This window comes from Dreissena polymorpha, chromosome 5, assembly GCF_020536995.1.
Source record: "Dreissena polymorpha isolate Duluth1 chromosome 5, UMN_Dpol_1.0, whole genome shotgun sequence".
NCBI lineage: Eukaryota > Metazoa > Mollusca > Bivalvia > Myida > Dreissenidae > Dreissena > Dreissena polymorpha.
The window spans coordinates 90,346,364-90,367,732 of record NC_068359.1 but is presented as its reverse complement, the minus strand read 5'-3'; the positions used below and the strand labels follow the sequence as shown (position 1 = coordinate 90,367,732).

At 36.5% G+C, this 21,369-nt stretch overlaps 3 protein-coding genes across 10 annotated transcripts in view; 2 read left to right on the top strand and 1 right to left on the bottom strand.

Annotated features, from left to right (window-relative positions):
- LOC127881738 (60S ribosomal protein L30-like) overlaps positions 1-21,369 on the bottom strand; it is a 332,547-nt gene that overhangs the window by 102,832 nt on the left and 208,346 nt on the right. The window lies entirely within an intron of this gene.
- LOC127881737 (transcription initiation factor TFIID subunit 10-like) overlaps positions 1-21,369 on the top strand; it is a 98,501-nt gene that overhangs the window by 2,444 nt on the left and 74,688 nt on the right. The window contains exons 1-5 of one of the 8 annotated variants that reach the window (XM_052429822.1): positions 9,013-9,040; positions 9,839-9,978; positions 10,968-11,032; positions 13,446-13,554; positions 19,258-19,573. In XM_052429822.1, the coding sequence (XP_052285782.1) occupies positions 9,028-9,040; positions 9,839-9,978; positions 10,968-11,032; positions 13,446-13,554; positions 19,258-19,347 (417 nt within the window). In that variant the 5' untranslated portion in view covers positions 9,013-9,027 and the 3' untranslated portion in view covers positions 19,348-19,573. Of the gene's footprint in view, positions 1-280; positions 4,538-9,012; positions 9,041-9,252; positions 9,332-9,838; positions 9,979-10,967; positions 11,033-13,445; positions 13,555-19,257; positions 19,574-21,369 lie in introns of those variants that run through there. The other 7 variants (XM_052429824.1, XM_052429823.1, XR_008050232.1 and 4 more) reach the window with 7 other exon arrangements.
- On the top strand, positions 4,038-8,202 carry LOC127832331 (uncharacterized). The gene is made up of 3 exons (XM_052357733.1): positions 4,038-4,049; positions 4,401-5,243; positions 5,277-8,202. The coding sequence occupies exons 1-3, from the start codon at positions 4,038-4,040 to the stop codon at positions 5,784-5,786; spliced, it is 1,365 nt and encodes a 454-aa protein (XP_052213693.1). The 3' UTR covers positions 5,787-8,202.

Below are 21,369 nucleotides of genomic sequence, written 5' to 3'. Positions count from 1 at the left end.
GCGTGACTTGTTAGGTAACTAACAAACCCTTCAATATTTTTTTAAATGCTCAAAACAGCAAAAATGCTTAAGAAGACAACAATATACCTTGAAGTATTTATTCATAAAAAACCTTACATTTAGATAAAAAAAAAGTACATGTATGCAAGGTATATAAGTTTGTTTAAAAAAATAAAATAAAAATAAAGCCTGGTTATTCTGGTGCTGTTTATGGAATATTTAACATAAACGTGTGTCCTGTCTGCTTGCGCTGTTAACTCTTGTTTTCCTGTCTCTTCAGGTTTGAGGGTTAACATGCAGTTCTCTTCCTTTGCTGTGGATGTTAAGAGTCATCTACCTTTCTGCATTTGGGCTTGTCAGTCCTAGTAACACTTCTGTGCGCTCTTTATATTCTGGTTTTTCTTCCAAGATACAAGCATATACTTGAAACTGAAGAGACAGGAGTTAAATTGCACATTGGATATACTGTAACCAGACACTTGTTGATCTATTGTAACAGTATCTTCTCTTCATTAAGTTTGCAATTACCGTTATCAGTATAATCAATGATGGGGGATACCAATGGAGGCAGTGGTGTGCCCACCAACTATGTACAGCTGTATGTGAAGTCTGGTGAGAATGGGTTGAACTACGGTGCCTGTCCGTTCTGCCAGATGGTGTACATGATACTAGATCTGAAGGCCCGAGAGGGGGAGCTAACCTATGACGTGATCACCATCAGCATGTCCCGCCCCCCGGAGGAGTTCAAGAAACTGGCCAATCGCCTGCCTGTGCTGAAACATGGCGATGAGATCCTGTCAGATAATGATGAGATTGTCCAATATTTGGACAAAAACTTTCCTTACCCTGATTTGCGTTATGATAATGTTGAGGCCAATGCTGTATGTCTGAACTTTTTCTCCAAGTTTTCCTTCTTCATAAAGCAAGTGAAGAATAGTCCAGAGAGCTTGTTGAAGGAGCTAGGGTCTCTGGATGCGTTCTTGGAGAAGGCTGGTATGCCGTACCTCTGTGGGGAGACCATCTCCAATCTGGATTGCCTAGTCTTGCCTAAACTCCAGCATATTCGAGTGGCTTGTAAGGCACTGAAGGATTTTGAGATTCCGTCATCCATGAAGGCAATCTGGCGCTACATGGGGCGAGCCTACACCAGCACAACGTTCAGGAAGACTTGCCCCTCAGACCAGGAAATAGTCTACCACTGGCGCATGAAGGCAGAAACACCACACCTTTCCGAAGAGAAAATGAAAGTTTATTCTACAGATACAGAGCCCAGATTCTCTGTTGATATACCATAAAACTACAGCCTGATTGTCATCTATATTATTATTATATATTGTATAATTGGATATTTTCTAAAGATGATAATATAGCTGACCTTGAAGAACAATTAAGAGAAATATGAATTAAGTGCTTCAATCTGTGCCTAACCTGTGACTTACATATAGAATAATATACCAAAAATCAAAACTTTTTTCCCAGAAATGCAACATCATTTTATTTTGTATGTAAATTTAACACGAAATATGTAAAATTCTAAGTAGAGCATTGGAAAAATACACATGTTCAGTACTTTGTACGGAGAAATTCGTATTCAAAATGTATATTTAATTATGATACTGAAAAAAATTGTTTAATATGAGTGTTTTCTGAACAAATGGATTTTATTTTGCTGAACAATTATGTACCTGTATATGTACATATTTATTGTTGTTGTTGTTACATGTCACAAGCATACAATGATATCACTTATTATGCCCCCCTTCGAAGAACAGGGGGTATATTGCTTTGCTCATGTCGGTTGGTCGGTCCGTCCACCAGGTGGTTGTCAGACGATAACTCAAGAACGCTTGGGCCTAGGATCATGAAACTTCATAGGTACATTGATCATGACTCGCAGATGACCCCTATTGATTTTGAGGTCACTAGGTCAAAGGTCAAGGTCATGGTGACCCGAAATAGTAAAATGGTTTCCGGATGATAACTCAAGAACGCTTAGGCCTAGGATCATGAAACTTGATAGGTAGATTGATCATGACTCGTAGATGACCCCTATTGATTTTAGGTCACTAGGTCAAAGGTCAAGGTCACAGTGACCCGAAATAGTAAAATGGTTTCCGGATGATAACTCAAGAACACTTAGGCCTAGGATCATGAAACTTGATAGGTAGATTGATCAGGACTCGCAGATGACCCCTATTGATTTTGAGGTCACTAGGTCAAAGGTCAAGGTCACAGTGACCCGAAATAGTAAAATGGTTTCCAGATGATAACTCAAGAACGCTTAGGCCTAGGATCATGAAACTTTATAGGTAGATTGATCATGACTCGCAGATGACCCCTATTGATTTTCAGGTCACTAGGTCAAAGGTCAAGGTCACGATGACCCGAAATAGTAAAATGGTTTCAGGATGATAACTGAAGAACGCTTATTCCTAGGATCATGAAACTTGATAGGTAGAATGATCATGACTCGCAGATGACCCCTATTGATTTTCAGGTCACTAGGTCAAACGTCAAGGTCACGGTGACCCGAAATAGTAAAATGGTGTCTGGATGATAACTCAAGAGTGCTTATGGCTAGGATCATGAAACTTCATAGGTACATTGATCATGACTGGCAGATGACCCCTATTGATTTTCAGGTCACTAGGTCAAAGGTCAAGGTCACAGTGACAAAAAACATATTCACACAATGGCTCTCACTACCACGGAGAGCCCATATGGGGGGCATGCATGTTTTACAAACAGCCCTTGTTGATATAGAATCTTGTCAATTTCATGTTAAGTGTTATGTAAATTTCAAATTTACCTGTAGGATTTTGATAATGAAATATTTCCTTTAAATTTAGACATATGTTTTGTTAGAGTTAGTGTTTATCATATTAGTTGAATATGCTTATGAGCTGTGCATCATGTACCCTGGTATTTATTTTCAAGCACAATATCATCTGGGTTTGAGTTTGGTCTGGTTCTGCTATGGCTGGATTTGCTGGATAGTTGGACATGCTATTTTATTGCTGTTAAAACTTACATGAACATTTATACAGCTTATTTCTTTGTTTTAGTCACAGTAGATATTTTTGTCTTCCATAAGTGCCATCTTTTGTCCTACATGCAAATGTTGCTTATCCATCTAATGATGCAGAAAATTAGCTATCAAATATAAGGTAGCCAGTGAATAAATTGACCTTAACTTGTTTTGGTAATGGAATTATTCAATAAGCTGTCTTAAGGCTATTGATTATCTGTGTTTGTAAGAGACTGTGCAAATATCAAGATCTATTAACAAGTCTGCTGATGTTCTTTTAAAAAAATGTGATAATGTGATAACAACACTGTTGACGTGTTGTTGAAAAGCTGATTAAGTACATTAAAGGGACTGTCAACCACGATTGACGAAAAAAGAAAAGTGTTAAAATACCGTATTTTTTACAATTAATAGTTTATATTGATTAAAATATCACTACTGAAAATATGAAAACTTAACAACTTTTTTCAAGTAATGCAATATACCAGTCACGATGTTTTAATCAATTTTAATAATTGTAAAAAAAATACGGTATTTTTTAACTTTTCTTTTTTCGTCAATCGCGGTTGACAGTACCTTTAAAGCTGTCAGTATCATTATGCATCCATAAATCTGTAACAATTGAAATATTCTAACATTGCAATCAGTAACAGTTCACCACAAACTGTATTACTATGAATTAATTTTGTGTTTACATAATCCTTTTTTAAAATGATTGTTATGTCTTTGCCTGCATTGTTATTGTATATTGTAATGTAGCAAAAATGTATATTGTATTTTTTTTAATTAACTTGAAGTTTGTGTCCTTATGTATTATTGTATAATGGATACAAACTTTTCTATAACTCTAACCTAAATTGTTTTAATTATTTGACCTGTACTAAGTATTGAATTATTGTACTTAAAAATGAAATCCTGTATGTTTTTATTTGTTTGTATACAGTATACAGATGTTTTAACTAAGGAAAGTGTGTTTTAATTTTCTTGCCAAAACCTTGTTTTATCCAGAATGTTCATTTTTGTAGTTTTGTAAACAATGTTTAATTTGTTAATTGATTTAAGATATATTTTTAACGGGCTGACTCAGCCTTAGAGAGTGAAGCTAAAATCCAAGTAGAAAATGTCTACATTAGACGGTGAAAGTTGTTTATTTTAGTGCTTTTTAGTGCTAAACCATATTAAATTGAAGGATATATTTAAATGTTTATTACATAGCCTAGTCAATATACATATTATATTTTAACTTACTTTTATATTTTAATTATTTAAATGTTTACATTGTGAATGTTTTTTCAAAGAACTGTCTGTGGCAAAAACATGTAGTCCGAGCCCAAGGCTATCAAAATACTGTTACTTTGTGCCCTGGTCATAGTCTGATGTGGTTATACAGTTTTCCAATCCTTTTCACCGCAAGGCTCTCGACCTTGTATCAGTCTTCTGCAGCAAGGCTCTCAACCTTGTATCAGTCTACTGCAGCAAGGCTCTCAACCTTGTATCAGTCTACTGCAGCAAGGCTCTCAACCTTGTATCAGTCTACTGCAGCAAGGCTCTCAACCTTGTTTCAGTCTACTGCAGCAAGGCTCTCAACCTTGTATCAGTCTACTGCAGCAAGGCTCTCAACCTTGTATCAATCTACTGCAGCAAGGCTCTCAACCTTGTATCAGTCTTCTGCAGCAAGGCTCTCAACCTTGTATCAGTCTTCTGCAGCAAGGCTCTCAACCTTGTTTCAGTCTACTGCAGCAACGCTCTCAACCTTGTATCAGTCTACTGCAGCAAGGCTCTCAACCTTGTATCAGTCTACTGCAGCAAGGCTCTCAACCTTGTATCAGTCTATTGCAGCAAGGCTCTCAACCTTGTATCAGTCTACTGCAGCAAGGCTCTCAACATTGTATCAGTCTACTGCAGCAACGCTCTCAACCTTATATCAGTCTACTGCAGCAAGGCTCTCAACCTTGTATCAGTTTATTGCAGCAAGGCTCTCAACCTTGTATCAGTCTACTGCAGCAAGGCTCTCAACCTTGTATCAGTTTATTGCAGCAAGGCTCTCAACCTTGTATCAGTCTACTGCAGCAAGGCTGTCAACCTTGTATCAGTCTACTGCAGCAAGGCTCTCAACCTTGTATCAGTCTACTGCAGCAAGGCTCTCAACCTTGTATCAGTCTTCTGCAGCAAGGCTCTCAACCTTGTATCAGTCTACTTCAGCAAGGCTCTCAACCTTGTATCAGTCTATTGCAGCAAGGCTCTCAACCTTGTATCAGTCTACTGCAGCAAGGCTCTCAACATTGTATCAATCTACTTCAGCAAGGCTCTCAACCTTGTATCAGTCTATTGCAGCAAGGCTCTCAACCTTGTATCAGTCTACTGCAGCAAGGCTCTCAACCTTGTATCAGTCTACTGCAGCAAGGCTCTCAACCTTGTATCAGTCTACTGCAGCAAGGCTCTCAACATTGTATCAGTCTACTTCAGCAAGGCTCTCAACCTTGTATCAGTTTATTGCAGCAAGGCTCTCAACCTTGTATCAATCTACTGCAGCAAGGCTCTCAACCTTGTATCAGTCTACTGCAGCAAGGCTCTCAACCTTGTATCAGTCTACTGCAGCAAGGCTCTCAACATTGTATCAGTCTACTTCAGCAAGGCTCTCAACCTTGTATCAGTTTATTGCAGCCAGGCTCTCAACCTTGTATCAATCTACTGCAGCAAGGCTCTCAACCTTGTATCAGTCTACTGCAGCAAGGCTCTCAACATTGTATCAGTCTAATGCAGCACCATAAGGCACTGAGCTTCTTCTATCAGCTACAGTTCTTGCAGACAAAACTCTTAGTATAAAGCAATAATGCGGGCTGTACAATTGTTCATGGGTCAAAGTCGATAAAGCAATAATGCGGGCTGTACAATTGTTCATGGGTCAAAGTCGATAAGACTTTAGTCCAAGTAAATATCTGGTGCAAAGTATGAAAGTATGTTAATTTGTTTATAATAATTACAATTTAAAACAGTTGAGTAGCTTGCTTCTATGACATGTAGATCTGTAATTTGATAATCTCACTGACTGACAAAAACCATACATTTTACGATCAAAGTGAAAAAAGTCTAGCACACTTTTTTGGCAGCTCTCGTTTTTATCCAACTTTGTCATTTGTAAAAAAATAAACATTAAAATATAAAAATGTATTTTCATGGACGGGATGTTACTCATAAAATGGCAATGCACAGCCTTTTAAAGCAATTTTCTCCCTTGTTTGTTATGTTGGCACAACTTAATGTTTATTGATAATAAGTAATTCTGTTTGCTTCAATTGTATTTCAATGCAGACTATCATGAATGTGATATCTCTTAGAAAATACCTTTAATTGGTATCACCATATAATAAAGACAATGGTACAGTGTTATAATGTACCATATGCCCGCAGTTGTCCAGATTTTTTCCTTAAGTACATCTTGTACAGTGGAGTTTTCTCATAAATCAAGGGGCCTGGCACACATTTTATGTGTCAAGGTCTTGTGAACACCTGCTCATACATGTGTTTTTACATCCCTGCAGTAGAAGGGTCATGAAAGCTAACAATAAATTTCACAATAAATTAGTAGTAGCAAAATTGTAGCAGTGGTCTTATTGATGCACATTATTGATACAGGGATGGTAGTGCATGCTGAGCTAAAATCCCACTAGCGTTATCAATAGTGTACATGGATCTATATACTGCTACAATTTTGCTACTGCTACTAATTTTCTTGCACCTTCTTATAGCAACTTTTTGCAATTTAAAAAAATATATTATAAATCAAACGAGACATAAGAAACCATTTAATAAATACTTGGAAAATTATTTTAAACAAATATACATGTAGACCTTTGATGTCTCTTGGTATTCTGCACTGCCATTTGTGAAAGAGCATCATGTATTTTCAATATATTGAGATATATATTGTAAAAACAAATTTTAAGTGTTGCATATGTATAGAGACATTTACTTTCAGATTTCTGTAGCATTCAGTGTATATTTGTGACTATTAGGTCTCAGAAATAAATTAACTGGGTTGATTTCAATATCTTACGTAATTCTTGTTACTTACATATTACGATCAGAGCTAAATGACTGGTTATTGCAAAATGTTGATTCCCAATATAAACCATGCCTTTACATATTTTGCATTTAACATTAATCATACTTATTGTTGAATGTCTCAGTTCTTTTGACAGAATCTCTATGTATATTGTAAATAACAAAAATTTCTTTTTTCTAAACTTTACTTAGATATTACAACAAACATATGTATGCCGTTGTATGGCAATGAACTGGTTGCTATGCTTTAAACTAGGCCATTGATCATTAGAAATGTTTTTATTTTTTCCCATACCATTTTCTGTTACCAGCTTTAGGTAGGATGAATATGCAGTGTTTTGTGTTCAGAAGTAGTCTAGGGAGATAGTGGAGGCTAGTCATATTATGCAATTAGGTTGTTTTTGTTTTGTTGTGTATTTAGTTCAAGGTTGTAGTTATATGTATTTATTGTGATTATTTTTACATAAGTATTTAATTGTGTAACATTGTCATTCTCTTACAGAGTAGTATTGCAATACTTGAGAACTTATTCTAGTTAAAATGGTATGAAATGTCAATGCATACATTTTCATGTGATTTAGATTAAACATTGATCCATACAATCTTGTTATTTTGGACTTTCTCACAGATGTCATCATGTTTTTCAGATGTGTACATTTCAAACTATTGGGGTACATGCGATAATGTTAAATGTTAAAAGAAACTCTAAAATCCTGTAAAATAGTGACACAATTTTTGCATTGATAAGATTTTAGATTTCTGACCTACAAGCCATCTTGGATTTTCTCAAAATACATCTTAATTGAATACTGAAGGATTATTAAATGCCTTGGCACAAATATTAACATGTAAGCAACAGTTTAGACATGCAATGCCAAAATACTGCCCTTATTGTCAAACTGCTTTTTTGTCAATGTGGTATGTGCTGTCAGTGATAGGCCATGTTTAAAAAATGCTTCCTTCTTCATTTTTGTTTCATATATTTGCCTACCGATAGTCTTTACAATTTGTTATCCTTGTGTATCCTATGTTGTAAAGGCATTTGTTGTGTCTTTCTTTATATGTGGATGTATTTTTGTCATTGAAAATAAAGTGCATTGTAACCCTTATGTTTTATATCTTGAGGAAATAGATTTGAGATTTATTGTCCCCTACCGGTGAAACCGAAGGAGACTTATGGTTTGCGCTTTGTCTGTCTGTCTGTCTGTCTGTCTGGCAGTCTGTCCGTCACAATTTTCTGGATCCTGCTATTACTTATAAGTTCTTCATATTTTTTCATGAAACTTGACACATGGATAAATGGCAATATGGAGATTATGCACGTCATTTCATTTTGTTCATACAACAAGAATTCTGGTTTCTATGGCAACCAAAAAAAAAATATGTATTGAACTATGAATATGTCATCCTTATTTTAGTACAAATAATACCCACAAAGAAGAACTTTTAAGAAGTTTTGATAAAACACCATCTGAATATAAATCAATGCCCTCATTATTTGGCAGTACAAGGTACTGGAGTCATAAATGCTTCATCAATGTAAATAGTTCTGGCTTCCATAACTTTAAATGTCGCTTTTTATGATTTTTGACTGGCGCGCCTTTATGGATTAACCCCATTAGGAAAGTCAACCAGAAATTCCCGAAAAGTTGACAGTTAACAAAGACCGGTCCAAAACAGCTTTTAAATGCAGTTGTTGGCCCAAATCAACCACTTGATTGGAAAGATTGACATTTTTCTCATTTTACTGATATATTCTTTCACAAAATACTATCTTAAACATTTAAAATGTATCTATTCTGCTCTTACATATCGAGAAAAACGGCGATCTGACAGACTTTCTTGAAATGCGAATCTCCCGAGATTTCACGGTCATATGACGTCATTTCCATTTTTAGTAACAAACCATGTGCTCAGGTGTTTTCAAATTCAGAATGACATTTCCCGGTATTTTAATTATTCTGGCTTATTTTGTAAACAAATTGTAGTGTCAATACAAAGTCAAAGTAAATATTATATAAAACTACCTGATTCACAATGAAATCAGTCTTATAATCCACCAGACGTAAGTTGTTAATCACAAATAATAGGTTTCAGAAAACGAAAGTATTGTTTACAATTTCAGCATAAATGTCAAGGTTTATTCGAAAGTATCCAAATGAAAACTCGTCACGTGACAAAGCAACAATGGCGTCAAAATTGTGAATTTCAGACTGATCAGAGTTATTGTCATCTATTGTAAGATGCATTTGAAACATTTGAACCTTAAAATATTCCTCGATGCAGAAATTTATATTCATTCACCAATATATGTAGAAATGTATCCAAGAAAATGAGCTTTCTTTGATTTATAGCATGACATAAATATGTTACGACTCTGGTTGACTTTCGATACGGGGTTAGCTTCAGCGTACAGGTCTGTCAATACTATATAAACTGTACGCTGAAGTTTCTTTAGCTACAATTTAAACTGTTTGACATGGTGTTTAAAAAAACTGTTCCAGCCAGTTTCATTAGCCATATATTGCTGATGTGTAATTGTCAGGAGGATTGAAACCATGTAAAATTTATTGTAAGTTGGGGCAAGGGGCATGTGTGTTTTACAAACATCGTTTGTTTTGTTAGCAATCAATTTTAGGCCATTGCTAAAAGCTTAGGTCATCGTAACATAAGTGCTCTTATACTGTTACAAGATTCACTCTGGTCTTGTTCTGCCCATTGTATGTATCTGTCCTGCTGTTTCAGATGACCCTCTAGCCATTTCCACCATGAATCCCCCGGCCACGGGCATGTCAGGCCTCATCCAGCCCGTGAAGCAGGAGCCCAGGGCGCCCGGTGTGCCCCTAGTGGAGTTCGTGCAGCAGTTAGATGACTACACCCCCACGGTAGTACCCCTACTTAGGAAATAAACATGAGTCTCAAGATATACTAAAGACCAGTTCCGGAGTGTTTGTTGTTCATACATACATGCATTCTCTTTTTCACATTGATGGTTTGTAAGGTACATTTGTATGTGCATGAACTACAATGATCACTTTAACTGTTTAGTCTTACAGTATGTCATATGTGAGTTTTTATGCCCCCTGATCGATAGATCGGGGTATATTATTTTTGTCCTGTCTGTCTGTCTGTCTGTCCGTCCGTCCGTCTGTCATTCTGTCCCAAAACTTTAACCTTGGTTAAAGTTTGATAACTTTTGCAATATTGAACATAGCAACTTGATATTTACCATGCATGTGTATCTCATGGAGCTGCTCATTTTGAGTGGTGAAAAGTCAAGGTCAAGGTCATCCTTCAAGGTCAAATATTGTATTTTTCTTTCCTAAAACTTTAACCTTCGTTAAAGTTCTATCATAGCTTTTTAGATATTGAACACAGCAACTTCATATTTGTTATGCATGTGTATCTCGTGGAGCTGCACATTTTGAGTGCTGAAAGGTCAAGGTCATGCTTTAAGGTCAAAGGGCAAAAAAAAAAGAAAAAAATCATTTCTCCATTCAATCACTTAGTTACTTCTTGTGGAGCTGCACATTTTGAGTGGTGAAAGGTCAAGGTCATCCTTCAAGGTCAAATAAATGGCTTCAAAGCGGCGCAATAGGGGGCATTGTGTTTCTGACAAACACATCTCTTGTTGAATATGACATACAATTATGTTGTGATATTTTGACGTGCTGATTTCAAACAATATGCTACTTGAATTGCTCCTGTTTAATAATATAGTATGCAATATTGAAGATAAATAATAAGTAGCACCATATGTTTTAGAATAACGCAAGAATAGTTGATTCTTTCGAAATGTTTGATTGCTTACCAAGAACAAACTCTTCACAATAACTCTAGTTATTAATACGTCCATAATTCAATTTTTTTTCAGATTCCAGATTCTGTTACAGCACACTACCTCAGCCGTGCGGGGTTTGAGCCAACAGACCCACGAATGTAAGTTGTTAAATAGTATGGTCCGGGTAGTGATGGTAGTAGTTAAGTGGTATTGTGCTGGTATTCATGTAAGTCATAAAGTAGTATTGTGTTCGTATTCATGTAAGTCGTTAAGTATTATTGTGCAAGTGTTCATGTAAGGCATTAAGTAGTATTGTGCACGTATTCAAGGTAATTGTGTAGTAGTACTGTGCAGGTATTTAAGGTAATTTGTAATTAGTATTGTGCTGGTATTCAATTAAGGCTTTAAGTAGTATTGTGCGAGTATTCATGTTAGTCATTAAGTAGTATTGTGCCAGTATTCATGAAAGTCATTAAGTAGTATTGTGCCAGTATTCATGAAAGTCATTAAGTAGTATTGTGCATGTATTCGTATAAGTCATTAAGTAGTATTGTGCTGGTATTCATTGAAGTCATTAAGTAGTATTGTGTCGGTATTCATGAAAGTCATTAAGTAGTTTTGTGTATGTATTCATATAAGTCATTAAGTAGTATTGTGCGGGTATTCATGTTAGTCATTAAGTAGTATTTTGTTGGTATTCATGTTAGTCATTAAGTAGTATTTTGTTGGTATTCATGTAAGTCCTTAAGTAGTATTGTGCGAGTACCGGTATTCATGAAAGTCATAATGTAGTATTGTGCAGGTTGTTATGCCCCCGGATCGAATGATCGGGGGTATAGTGTTTTTGGCCTGTCTGTCTGTCATTGTGTGTGTCTGTCTGTCTGTCCCAAAACTTTAACCTTGGTTAAAGTTTTGAAATAACTTTTGCAATATTGAAGATATTTGGCATGCATGTGTATCACATGGAGCTGCACATTTTGAGAGGTGAAAGGTCAAGGTCATCCTTCAAGGTCAAAGGTCAAAAAAACATATCCAAGGGAAGTAATAAGCTTTAACGGAAGATAATTATCTGCACCTGCCTAATGATAAAAATAAATCAAAGCGGCGCAGTAGTGGGCATTGTGTTTCTCACAAACACATCTCTTGTTTTATACCGGTAAGTTGTTTAGTACTATTGGATGGTTATTCGTGTAAGTCATTAAGTAGTATTGTTCAGGTATTCTTGGAAGTCGTTAAGTACTATAATACAGGTATAAATTTGAGTCATTGTGTAATTTTGTGCAGGTATTCATGTAAGTTGTTTAGTAGTATTGCTTTGGTTTTCATGTAAGTCATTAAGTAGTGTAGTGCCAGTAATCATGTAAGTCATTAAGTAGTATTGTTCGGGTATTCATGTTGAGTTGTTTAGTAGTATTATGTGGGTATTTGTGTAAGGAATTAAGAAGTATTGTGTTAATATTCATATAAGTCATCAAAAAGTATTGTGCAGTTAGTCATGTAGGTTATAAAGTAGTATTGTGTTGGTAATCATTCAAGTCATAAAGTAGTAGTGTGTTGGTATTCATTTTAGTCATAAAGTAGTATTGTGTTGGTATTCATTTAAGTCATTAAGTAGTATTGTGTTGGTATTCATGTAAGTCATGAAGTAGTATTGTGTTGGTATTCATGTAAGTCATTAAGTAGCATTGTGTTGGTATTTATTTAAGTCATTAAGTAGTATTGTGTTGGTATTCATGTAAGTCATAAAGTAGTATTGTGTTGGTATTCATGTTAGTCATAAGTAGTACTGTGTTGGTATTCATGTTAGTCATAAAGTAGTATTGTGCAGGTATTCATTTAATTCATTAAGAAGTATTCTGCAGGTATTCATGTTAATTATTTAGTTTTGAGTGGGTATGTTTAGAAGTAACGTGTGGGTATTTATTTAAGTCATTAAGTAGTATATCCATGTAAGTCATTAAGAAGTATTCTGTGGGTATTCATGAAAGTCATTAAGTAGTATTGTGCAGGTATTCATATAAGTTGTTTAGTAGTATTGTGTTGTTATTTGTGTAAGTAATTAAGCAGTATTGTGTTGCTATTCATATAAGTCGTCAAGAAGTTTTGTGCAGGTTTTCATGTAAGTGATTAAGTAGTATTGTGTTGGCATGTAAATCATTAAGTAGTATTGTGCTTGTATTCATGTTAGTGATTAAGTAGTATTTTGCCAGTAATCATGTTAGTCATTAAGTAGTGTTGTGCTAGTATTCATGAAAGTCATTAAGTAGTATTGTGTTGGTATTCATGTAAGTCATTTATTAGTTTTGTGTGGGAGCGGGCATTCATTTAAGTTGTTTAGTAGTATTTTGCAGGTAGTCATGTAAGTTGTTAAGTAGTATTGGAAGGGTATTCATATTAGTTGTTCAGTAGTATTGTGCGTGATTTTAGCCGACATTAATCAAAGTTGTTTAGTATATTATTTCCTACCTCTGTTGGGCTGAATGCTGTGGTCCACGTAATGTTTTATGCACTAAATGCCCTGTTCCTTCCCTATCTCTGTTGCTCTCAATGCTTTTTTCCCCTGTGTTTTAGCGTGAGGCTGGTGTCATTGGCTGCCCAGAAGTTCGTCTCTGACATCGCTAACGACGCGCTGCAGCACTGTAAGATGAAGGGCGGGGTCAGCAACAAGAACAAGGGCAAGGTAACTGGCATCAGGGCAAGAAGACAGAACAAATGTGAAAATGATTAATAAAAATAGAATACCAGATAAATGTTGAATACAGATGAGTTTATATGATAGACACAAAAACATGAATCACTAGGTAAGGCTCTAAATGAAGTTATCTGTATTTAACACTAAACTAGTGTTCTAATTTCATTAAATGATTCTTAAAATCTTCAAATGGTGGACTTTGGTGCACTGCGACTTCACACAACCAACTTAAAAATATGCGTTGTCAGAAAACCATTCTACTGTCATTATATTTTTAGCTCACCTAAGGACATGGTGCTCATGATGAACTTTTGTAATCGACTTTAATCCGCCATCTGTTGTGCTTCTACAACATTTGCCTTGTTAACACTCTTGAGGCCACATTTGGTCAGAAGATTTTCCCGATAATATATTAAGTTAAAAAATGGTTCCGGTTGGTTAAAAAACGTGGCTGCCAGGGGACATGGCATTTTTTTCTGATATGGCTATAGTAAATCCTTGTGAACATTCTCCAAGTAAAATGTATTGTCCAATCTTCTTGAAACTTGGTTAGAACATTTGTTCTAATTATATATGGGCTGAGTTCGGAAATGGTTCTGGTCTGTTCGTATACATGGCAACCACGGGGAAGGGAATTTTTCTTAATATGACTTATGTACAAGATAAGTATTAATGCAAAGCATCAAAGGGTGTCGGGAATTTCAGTGTAAAAGGCACTCAATGAAGTTACATGGAACGTTTTTTTTTCTACTGTAAATATTTATATATTTGCCGATTATTTTAAACAAAATAGAAAAAGATACTGGTATAACCATTATCTATGATTTTGTGTTATAACCCCCAAATAACCATTATCTATGATTTTGTGTTATAACCCCCAAATAACCATTATCTATGATTTTGTGTTATAACCCCCAAATAACCATTATCTATGATTTGTGTTGTAACCCCCAAATATTTCATAGTTCATTTTATTAGCGAGGCTGTTTTCGGAGGAAACCCGAGCTATTGTCAGTGCCAGCTCGTCGTCCGACGTCCGCCGTAGGCGTTGTGCTAAAACCTTAACATTGGCCATAACTTATAAATATTGAAGATAGCAACTTGATATTTGGCATGCATGTGTATCTCATGGAGCTGCACATTTGAGTGGTAAAATTTCAAGGTGAACATCATCCTTCAAGGTCTAGGGTCGAAAAAACAAAGTCAAGGGAAGTAATAAGCTTTAAATGGACATAGTTATCTGACCTGCCTACGTATATATTTTTGTTAAATAAATCAAAGCGGCGCAGTAGGCGGCATTGTGTTTCTGACAAACACATTGTGGTAAAAGGTCAACGTCAAGGTCTACGGTAAAAAATACACATTTAAGGGAAGTAATAAGCTTTAAAGGGAGATAATTCTTCAATATTGAACATAGCCACTTTATATATTTGGCATGCATGTGTATCTCATGGAGCTGCACATTTTGAGTGGTGAATCTACAGTCACGGTAGTGGCTTTTAATTATTTGCTACTAAAAATAGAGATTTGTTAGAGACAATTATTTTCAAGGGAAGTAATTTATATAATTATAAATCTCATATTATATATTTCCTTACCAAGAATTGAAGTTCTTTTCACAGTTACTGTACAGATTTATTATTTTTATTATTTATAACTCAAATGATTGATTTGTCAAAGGTTTTTATTAAATGATATAATTATCATTTCTCCCATGTACTTAGTTGTTTATAGTAGTGTTCATTACATACCTGTGGACTTATGTCCACAGATGTCCACAGATACATGTCAAACTCTGGCTATGATCTCTTTGATAAACCACAGGCAAATACGTCAGTGATGTCTGACTTGGTCATTTTTGACTGTCTACAGACCCCCCCCCCCCCCCCCCCCCCCCCTGGTTGGATTGGAAAAAATGCAAGGGAAGTAATAAGCTTTAAAGGGAGATGATTTCTATACCTGCCAAATGATAAATAGAAATTTTATTTCAAAGTGGCGCAGTAGGGGGCATTGTGTTTCTGACAAACACATCTCTTGTTGGGTCACTAGGTCAAAGCTCAAGGTCACTGTGACCTCTAAAAAAAAAAAAATTGTGACAAGCTTTCGCAGCCGAGCGTGGCACCCGTTATGCAGTGCTCTTGTTTACATTGGTTTACTTTTTTTTTTACTGGCATCCGTGTGCAGTTTTCATTAATGGAACAGAACTGTGTAGGTTTTAAAAAATCTGCTTCATCTTGTAAGCGTAATTTCATATTTTTCTCAACTTCAAGGGGAGATGATTCTGAACTTATTCTTACGTTGCCCCTTTATGATAGGGGTTGAGTACTCATTGATATGAAAACACTGTACAAGTTTTAATGTGTTAACGAACCCCCCCCCCCCCCCACCCTCTCACACATATATTTCATGGGCATAATAAAAAACAAAAAATGGTTACAATAAAACAGCATATTTATTTAAACTAAAATGTCTACATCAAAACAAACAGTTAACATAGAACAAAAATAAAATAATTTGATTCTACTGGGGCTCGAACCTTGGGCCTCTCACATGTGAAGCGAGCGTGTAACCACTACACTACGGAACCGCTTGAAAAATCACCTTCTAACTAAGATATTAATAAGCTATTAATAGTCGGTTTAAATGTAAACCCGGAAGTTTAAACGCTGGATAGTGAGCGGGGTTAAAGGTCCATACCAAAGGGTCCATACCACTGGCAAGATACGGGTCAGGCCTGCGGCCTTCTTTATTTTGTTCTTAAAAAAAAAACCTGTAGGAGGACTTGATAGTTAAGAGACTGGGGTGCTGTGATGGTGCTCCTCATTGATAAGCGGCTGCTTCCTTTATCAAGACTCATTATCACAATAAATAATACGTGTCGCGCTCTATAGCGCCTTTATTAGTAACTAGGTGGTTGCTAGGATAGTGGAACAAAGAAGTTTTGTTTTTATACAAAACCAGAAAGTTTCACCGGTATGCGTATTTGCCCAGTCCCTGTGATCAGTTATTAATTAAAAGAATTAGCTTTGCATTATTGGCAATAAATGTTGTAGTAAATGTAATAGGCACAAATGCAGTACTTATTGTCCCCTACCGGTTTTACCGGAGGGGACTTATGGTTTGCGCTCTGTGTGTCTGTCTGTCTGTCTGTCTGTGAGTCTGTCTGTCACACTTTTCTGGATCCTGCGATAACTTTAAAAGTTCTTAATATTTTTTTATGAAACTTGAAACATGGATAGATGGCAATATGGACATTATGCACGTCATTTCATTTTGTTCCTACGTCAAACATTCTGGTTGCTATGGCAACAAATAGACTAGAAATACTGCTGAAAATGGTGGTTTTCTGGATCCTGCGATAACTTTTAAAGTTCTTGATATTTTTTCATGAAGCTTTCAACATGACTAGATGGCAATACGGACATTATGCACATCATTTTATTTTGTTCCTAAGTCAAAAATTGTGGTTGCCATGGCAACTAAAAAAAATATTCAGAAAATGGTGGAATTTCTGACAATGGTGGAGCCGGTAGGGGACCATATTGCTTGACAATAGCCTTGTTTACACTAATTTACACAAAAAATCACCACTATGCAAGATATTCTGACAACAAAAATATATACATTGATCCGTAAAATAACTTCTCCTCCCATAAGCGAAAAAAAAAACGTATTACATACTAGTTGCAGCACTGAAGTGCGACGCCAACAACCTTGGTAACTCAAGAAGTCACATTAATGGTCCAATCCTTGAGAAACTTGGTCAGAACATTTGATAGCTCTGCTGAGTTTGAAATTGGTTATGGTTCATCCAAAAATATGGCTGCCAGGGGTCGGGTCAAACACTCTTCAAGTCTTTTTTGTCAAATCTTCATGGAACTTGGTCAGAACATTTGTTCAAATAATATTTGGTATGAGTTCTGAAATGGTTCCCGTCTGCCAAAAAACATGGTCGCCAGGGGGCTGGAAATTTTTCTTTATATGGATATAGTAAAACCTTGTTAACTTTCAAATTGATATGTTGGCCAAGTTTGAAAATGGTTTCAGAAACATCTCAAAAAATGCTTAGAGTAGTTCAGTTCCCTGAAGTATGAGGTTGGCGACCGTGGGCCTCTGGCCCTCTTATTTCTATATGTACTATTCTTGTGCACATTTGTGCTGTGGTGAAATGTAGTGACAATTCCATGAATGTTGGTCACAATACATTACAATGTCTATTGAACTCTTAAATAAGTGCAGTTTAAATTGCCCACCTTTGGCATTTCCCCAACCTTGAAAAATATTGCACACTTATTCTATCACAGAAGGATTTAAGATCATTAAGATCATGTTAATTTTTGCTGGTATTTAGAGGACTTGGAACATTTGATTGAGTTAAACTGTTCACATACCTGTATATAATGTATATTATGAGGCGCGTTCAGGGACACCTGGGCTTGAAGCATGTGTGTAAAGTGTCATCCCAAATAAGCCTGTACATGCTAATAAGGAACGACACTTTCCGTCTAGACTGGATTTTCATTTAGAAGAGACATCCTTTAAACAAAAAAATCCATAAAAGTGAAAAGGATCTTCCCTAATTAGCCTGAGCACACTGCTAGGGCTATGACACTACTCACATGCTTACAACCCAGTACTCCTAGAACGCCACTCATATTTATGCCCCCCTTCGAAGAAGAAGGGGTATATTGTTTTGCACATGTTGGTCGGTCCGTCCGTCAGTCCGTCCGTCCACCGAATGGTTTCCGGATGATAACTCAAGAACCCTTACTCCTAGGATCATGAAACTTCATAGGTACATTGATCATGACTCGCAGATGACCCCTATTGATTTTCAGGTCACTAGGTCAAAGGTCAAGGTCACGGTGACTTGAACCAGTAAAATGGTTTCCGGATGATAACTCAAGAACGCTTAGGCCTAGGATCATGAAACTTCATAGGTACATTGATCATGACTCGCAGATGACCCCTATTGATTTTTCAGGTCACTAGGTCAAAGGTAAAGGTCACGGTGACTCAAACCAGTAAAATGGTTTCCGGCTGATAACTTAAGAACGCTTACGCCTAGGATCATGAAACTTCATAGGTACATTGATCATGACTCGCAGATGACTCCTATCGATTTTCAGGTCACTAGGTCAAAGGTCAAGGTCACAGTGACTCGAACCAGAAAAATGGTTTCCGGCTGATAACTCAAGAACGCTTACGCCTAGGATCATGAAACTTCATAGGTACATTGATCATGACTGGCAGATGACCCCTATTGATTTTCAGGTCACAAGGTCAAAGGTCAAGGTCGCGGTGAGTTGACACAGTAAAATGGTTTCCGGATGATAACTCAAGAAAGCTTACGCCTAGGATCATGGAACTTCATAGGTACATTGATCATGACTCGCAGAAGACCTCTATTGATTTTCAGGTCACTAGGTCAAAGGTCAAGGTCACAGTGACAAAAAACGTATCACAACAGGGCTACTTCTACAACTGACAGCCCATATGGGGGGCATGCATGTTTTACAAACAGCCCTTGTTTATTCTTATTCAGATAGACTTCCCGATTTTCCTGAACCCATCTTGAGTCTACCTATCTTGTCTAACTAGGTATTTGTGTGTATTCTGACCGCACAGCGTACGATCTATCATAATGTAGCACAGCGTATGATCCATCTTAATGTATCTTGTATTTGGCAGGACAAGAAGCTGGTGCTGACTATGGAAGACCTCAGTCCCGCCCTGGCAGAGTACGGCATCAACGTCAAGAAACCACTCTACTACACCTGATACTGGCACACCTCCTATGAATGCTGTACTCAAACAACTGCATGAAATCTTGTCTAAATAAACAGTGAACAATGCTTAAAAACGATGGTTGTTCTGTTTTGAGAGTATGGCCAAGGAAACCATGTCAAAACTGCTCATAAACATTGCAAAAAATTCCGAACCGGTGCACACACTTTACACAATGTATCTCCATAGTACTCCTTGTTTAAAATCATATTATAATCGACCTTATGTTCGTTATCGTTTATATCGGACACTGATCAACGTTTGTTTGTTCAGATGCGTGGCCACTAAATAAGTTACCCACAATTCCCTCCGTGTGGCTTGAGCCATGGGTACAATCGCTGTTTGAAAGTTAAACATTTCTGAATAGAAAATAATTTCTTAAGAATATACCGACATTCATCTCGCAACAAATTACTTTACACAAATGCATTACTTTTCTATTTATAATTCCGACACATTGATTTCCTGCGAATTACACCAATGAAGACGTCAAATCATGAAAGCACGTGTGATCACGACTATATAAAACACAATTTTATTTCTTGAAAAAGTATCTATTAGGAATTAAAAATCGCATAACAGTCCCCTGCAAAAGATACTTTTAAAGTTAATGCATGAATGCAAGTGCGCTCATGTCTGCAGTGTGTCTTCGAGTCGTACAAAAAACTTGAGGCGTCCCCGACTTTCAGTGTGCACTATTCAGCACCACAGCTTACATAGAACATTAGTCATGCACGAAATACATAGCATGTCTACAGCCACACAGCTCACATAGAACACAAGTCATGTACAAAATACATGTCATGTCTAGTGCAACGGAGCTCACATAGAACATACATCATGTACTAAATACATAGCATGTCAGAGCCCTCTAGAGCAACACAGATCACATTGAGCATAAGCCATGTGCGAAATACATATAATGTCTACTGCTACACAGATCACATATAACATAAGCCATGTACGAAATAAATAGCAAGTCTACGGCAACACAGATCACAAAGAACATAACTCCTGTACACAAAAATATCATGTGTAGGCCTACAGCAATACACATACAACATACATCATGTAAGAAAATACATAACACGTCAGAGCCCTCTACGGCTACACAAATCACATAGTGCAGAAGTCATGTATGAAATACATGGCATGTCTACCGCAACACAGATCACATAAAACTAGGCATGCAAGAGGTTAACCGGTTAACCTACCGAAACGTCCAGTTAACCGGTTTCATTTTCGGGAAAAGGTTAACCTGGATTATTTTTTATGTCCCCCACCACTATAGTGGGGGACATATTGTTTTTGCCCTGTCTGTTGGTTTGTTTGTTTGCCCCAACTTTAAAGTAACATTCCTACTCAAAATCAACGAAAATTTCGTACAATATTTCGTAAAATAAAGCTGAACAATTAACAATTATTGTTCCTTATGGCAATTGCCGAAATTTCAACGCCGGATGTGGTCTGGTAAAACAGATGTTTGTGGATACAAAATGCTCGTTTTTATTATAGTTTTAACATGGTACCATTTAAATGTTCGTGTGTCGTATGAATAGATATATTCGCAGGAAAATAGCATGGAATTTATTGTGTCCACAAATAAATAAAAACGAGCATTTTGTACCTACAAAAATTTATGTAATCTAACCACATCTAGCGTTGAAATTGTGGTTATTGCTATAAGGAACACTGATTGTTTAGGTGTTACAATTATTTTTCGAAATACGAAATTTTCGTTGATTTTGAGCGTTATAGAGACTAACATTTGCCATAACTTTTGCAATATTGAAGATAGCAACTTGATATTTGGCAGGCATGTGTATCTCATGGAGCTGCACATTTTTAGTGGTGAAAGGTCAAGGTCATCCATCAAGGTCAAATATATGGGTCAAAATCGCTCATTTAATGTCACTTGCAATATTGAAGCTAGCAACTTGATATTTGACATGCATGTGTATCTCATGGATCTGCACATTTGGAGTGGTGAAAGGTCAAGGTCATCCTTCAAGGTCA

Coding starts and splice junctions, on each gene's coding strand:
- LOC127832331 (XM_052357733.1), top strand. Junction 5,244..5,276: donor ACTTCAGCAAGGCTCTCAAC/CTTGTATCAGTC, acceptor AAGGCTCTCAAC/CTTGTATCAGTCTACTGCAG.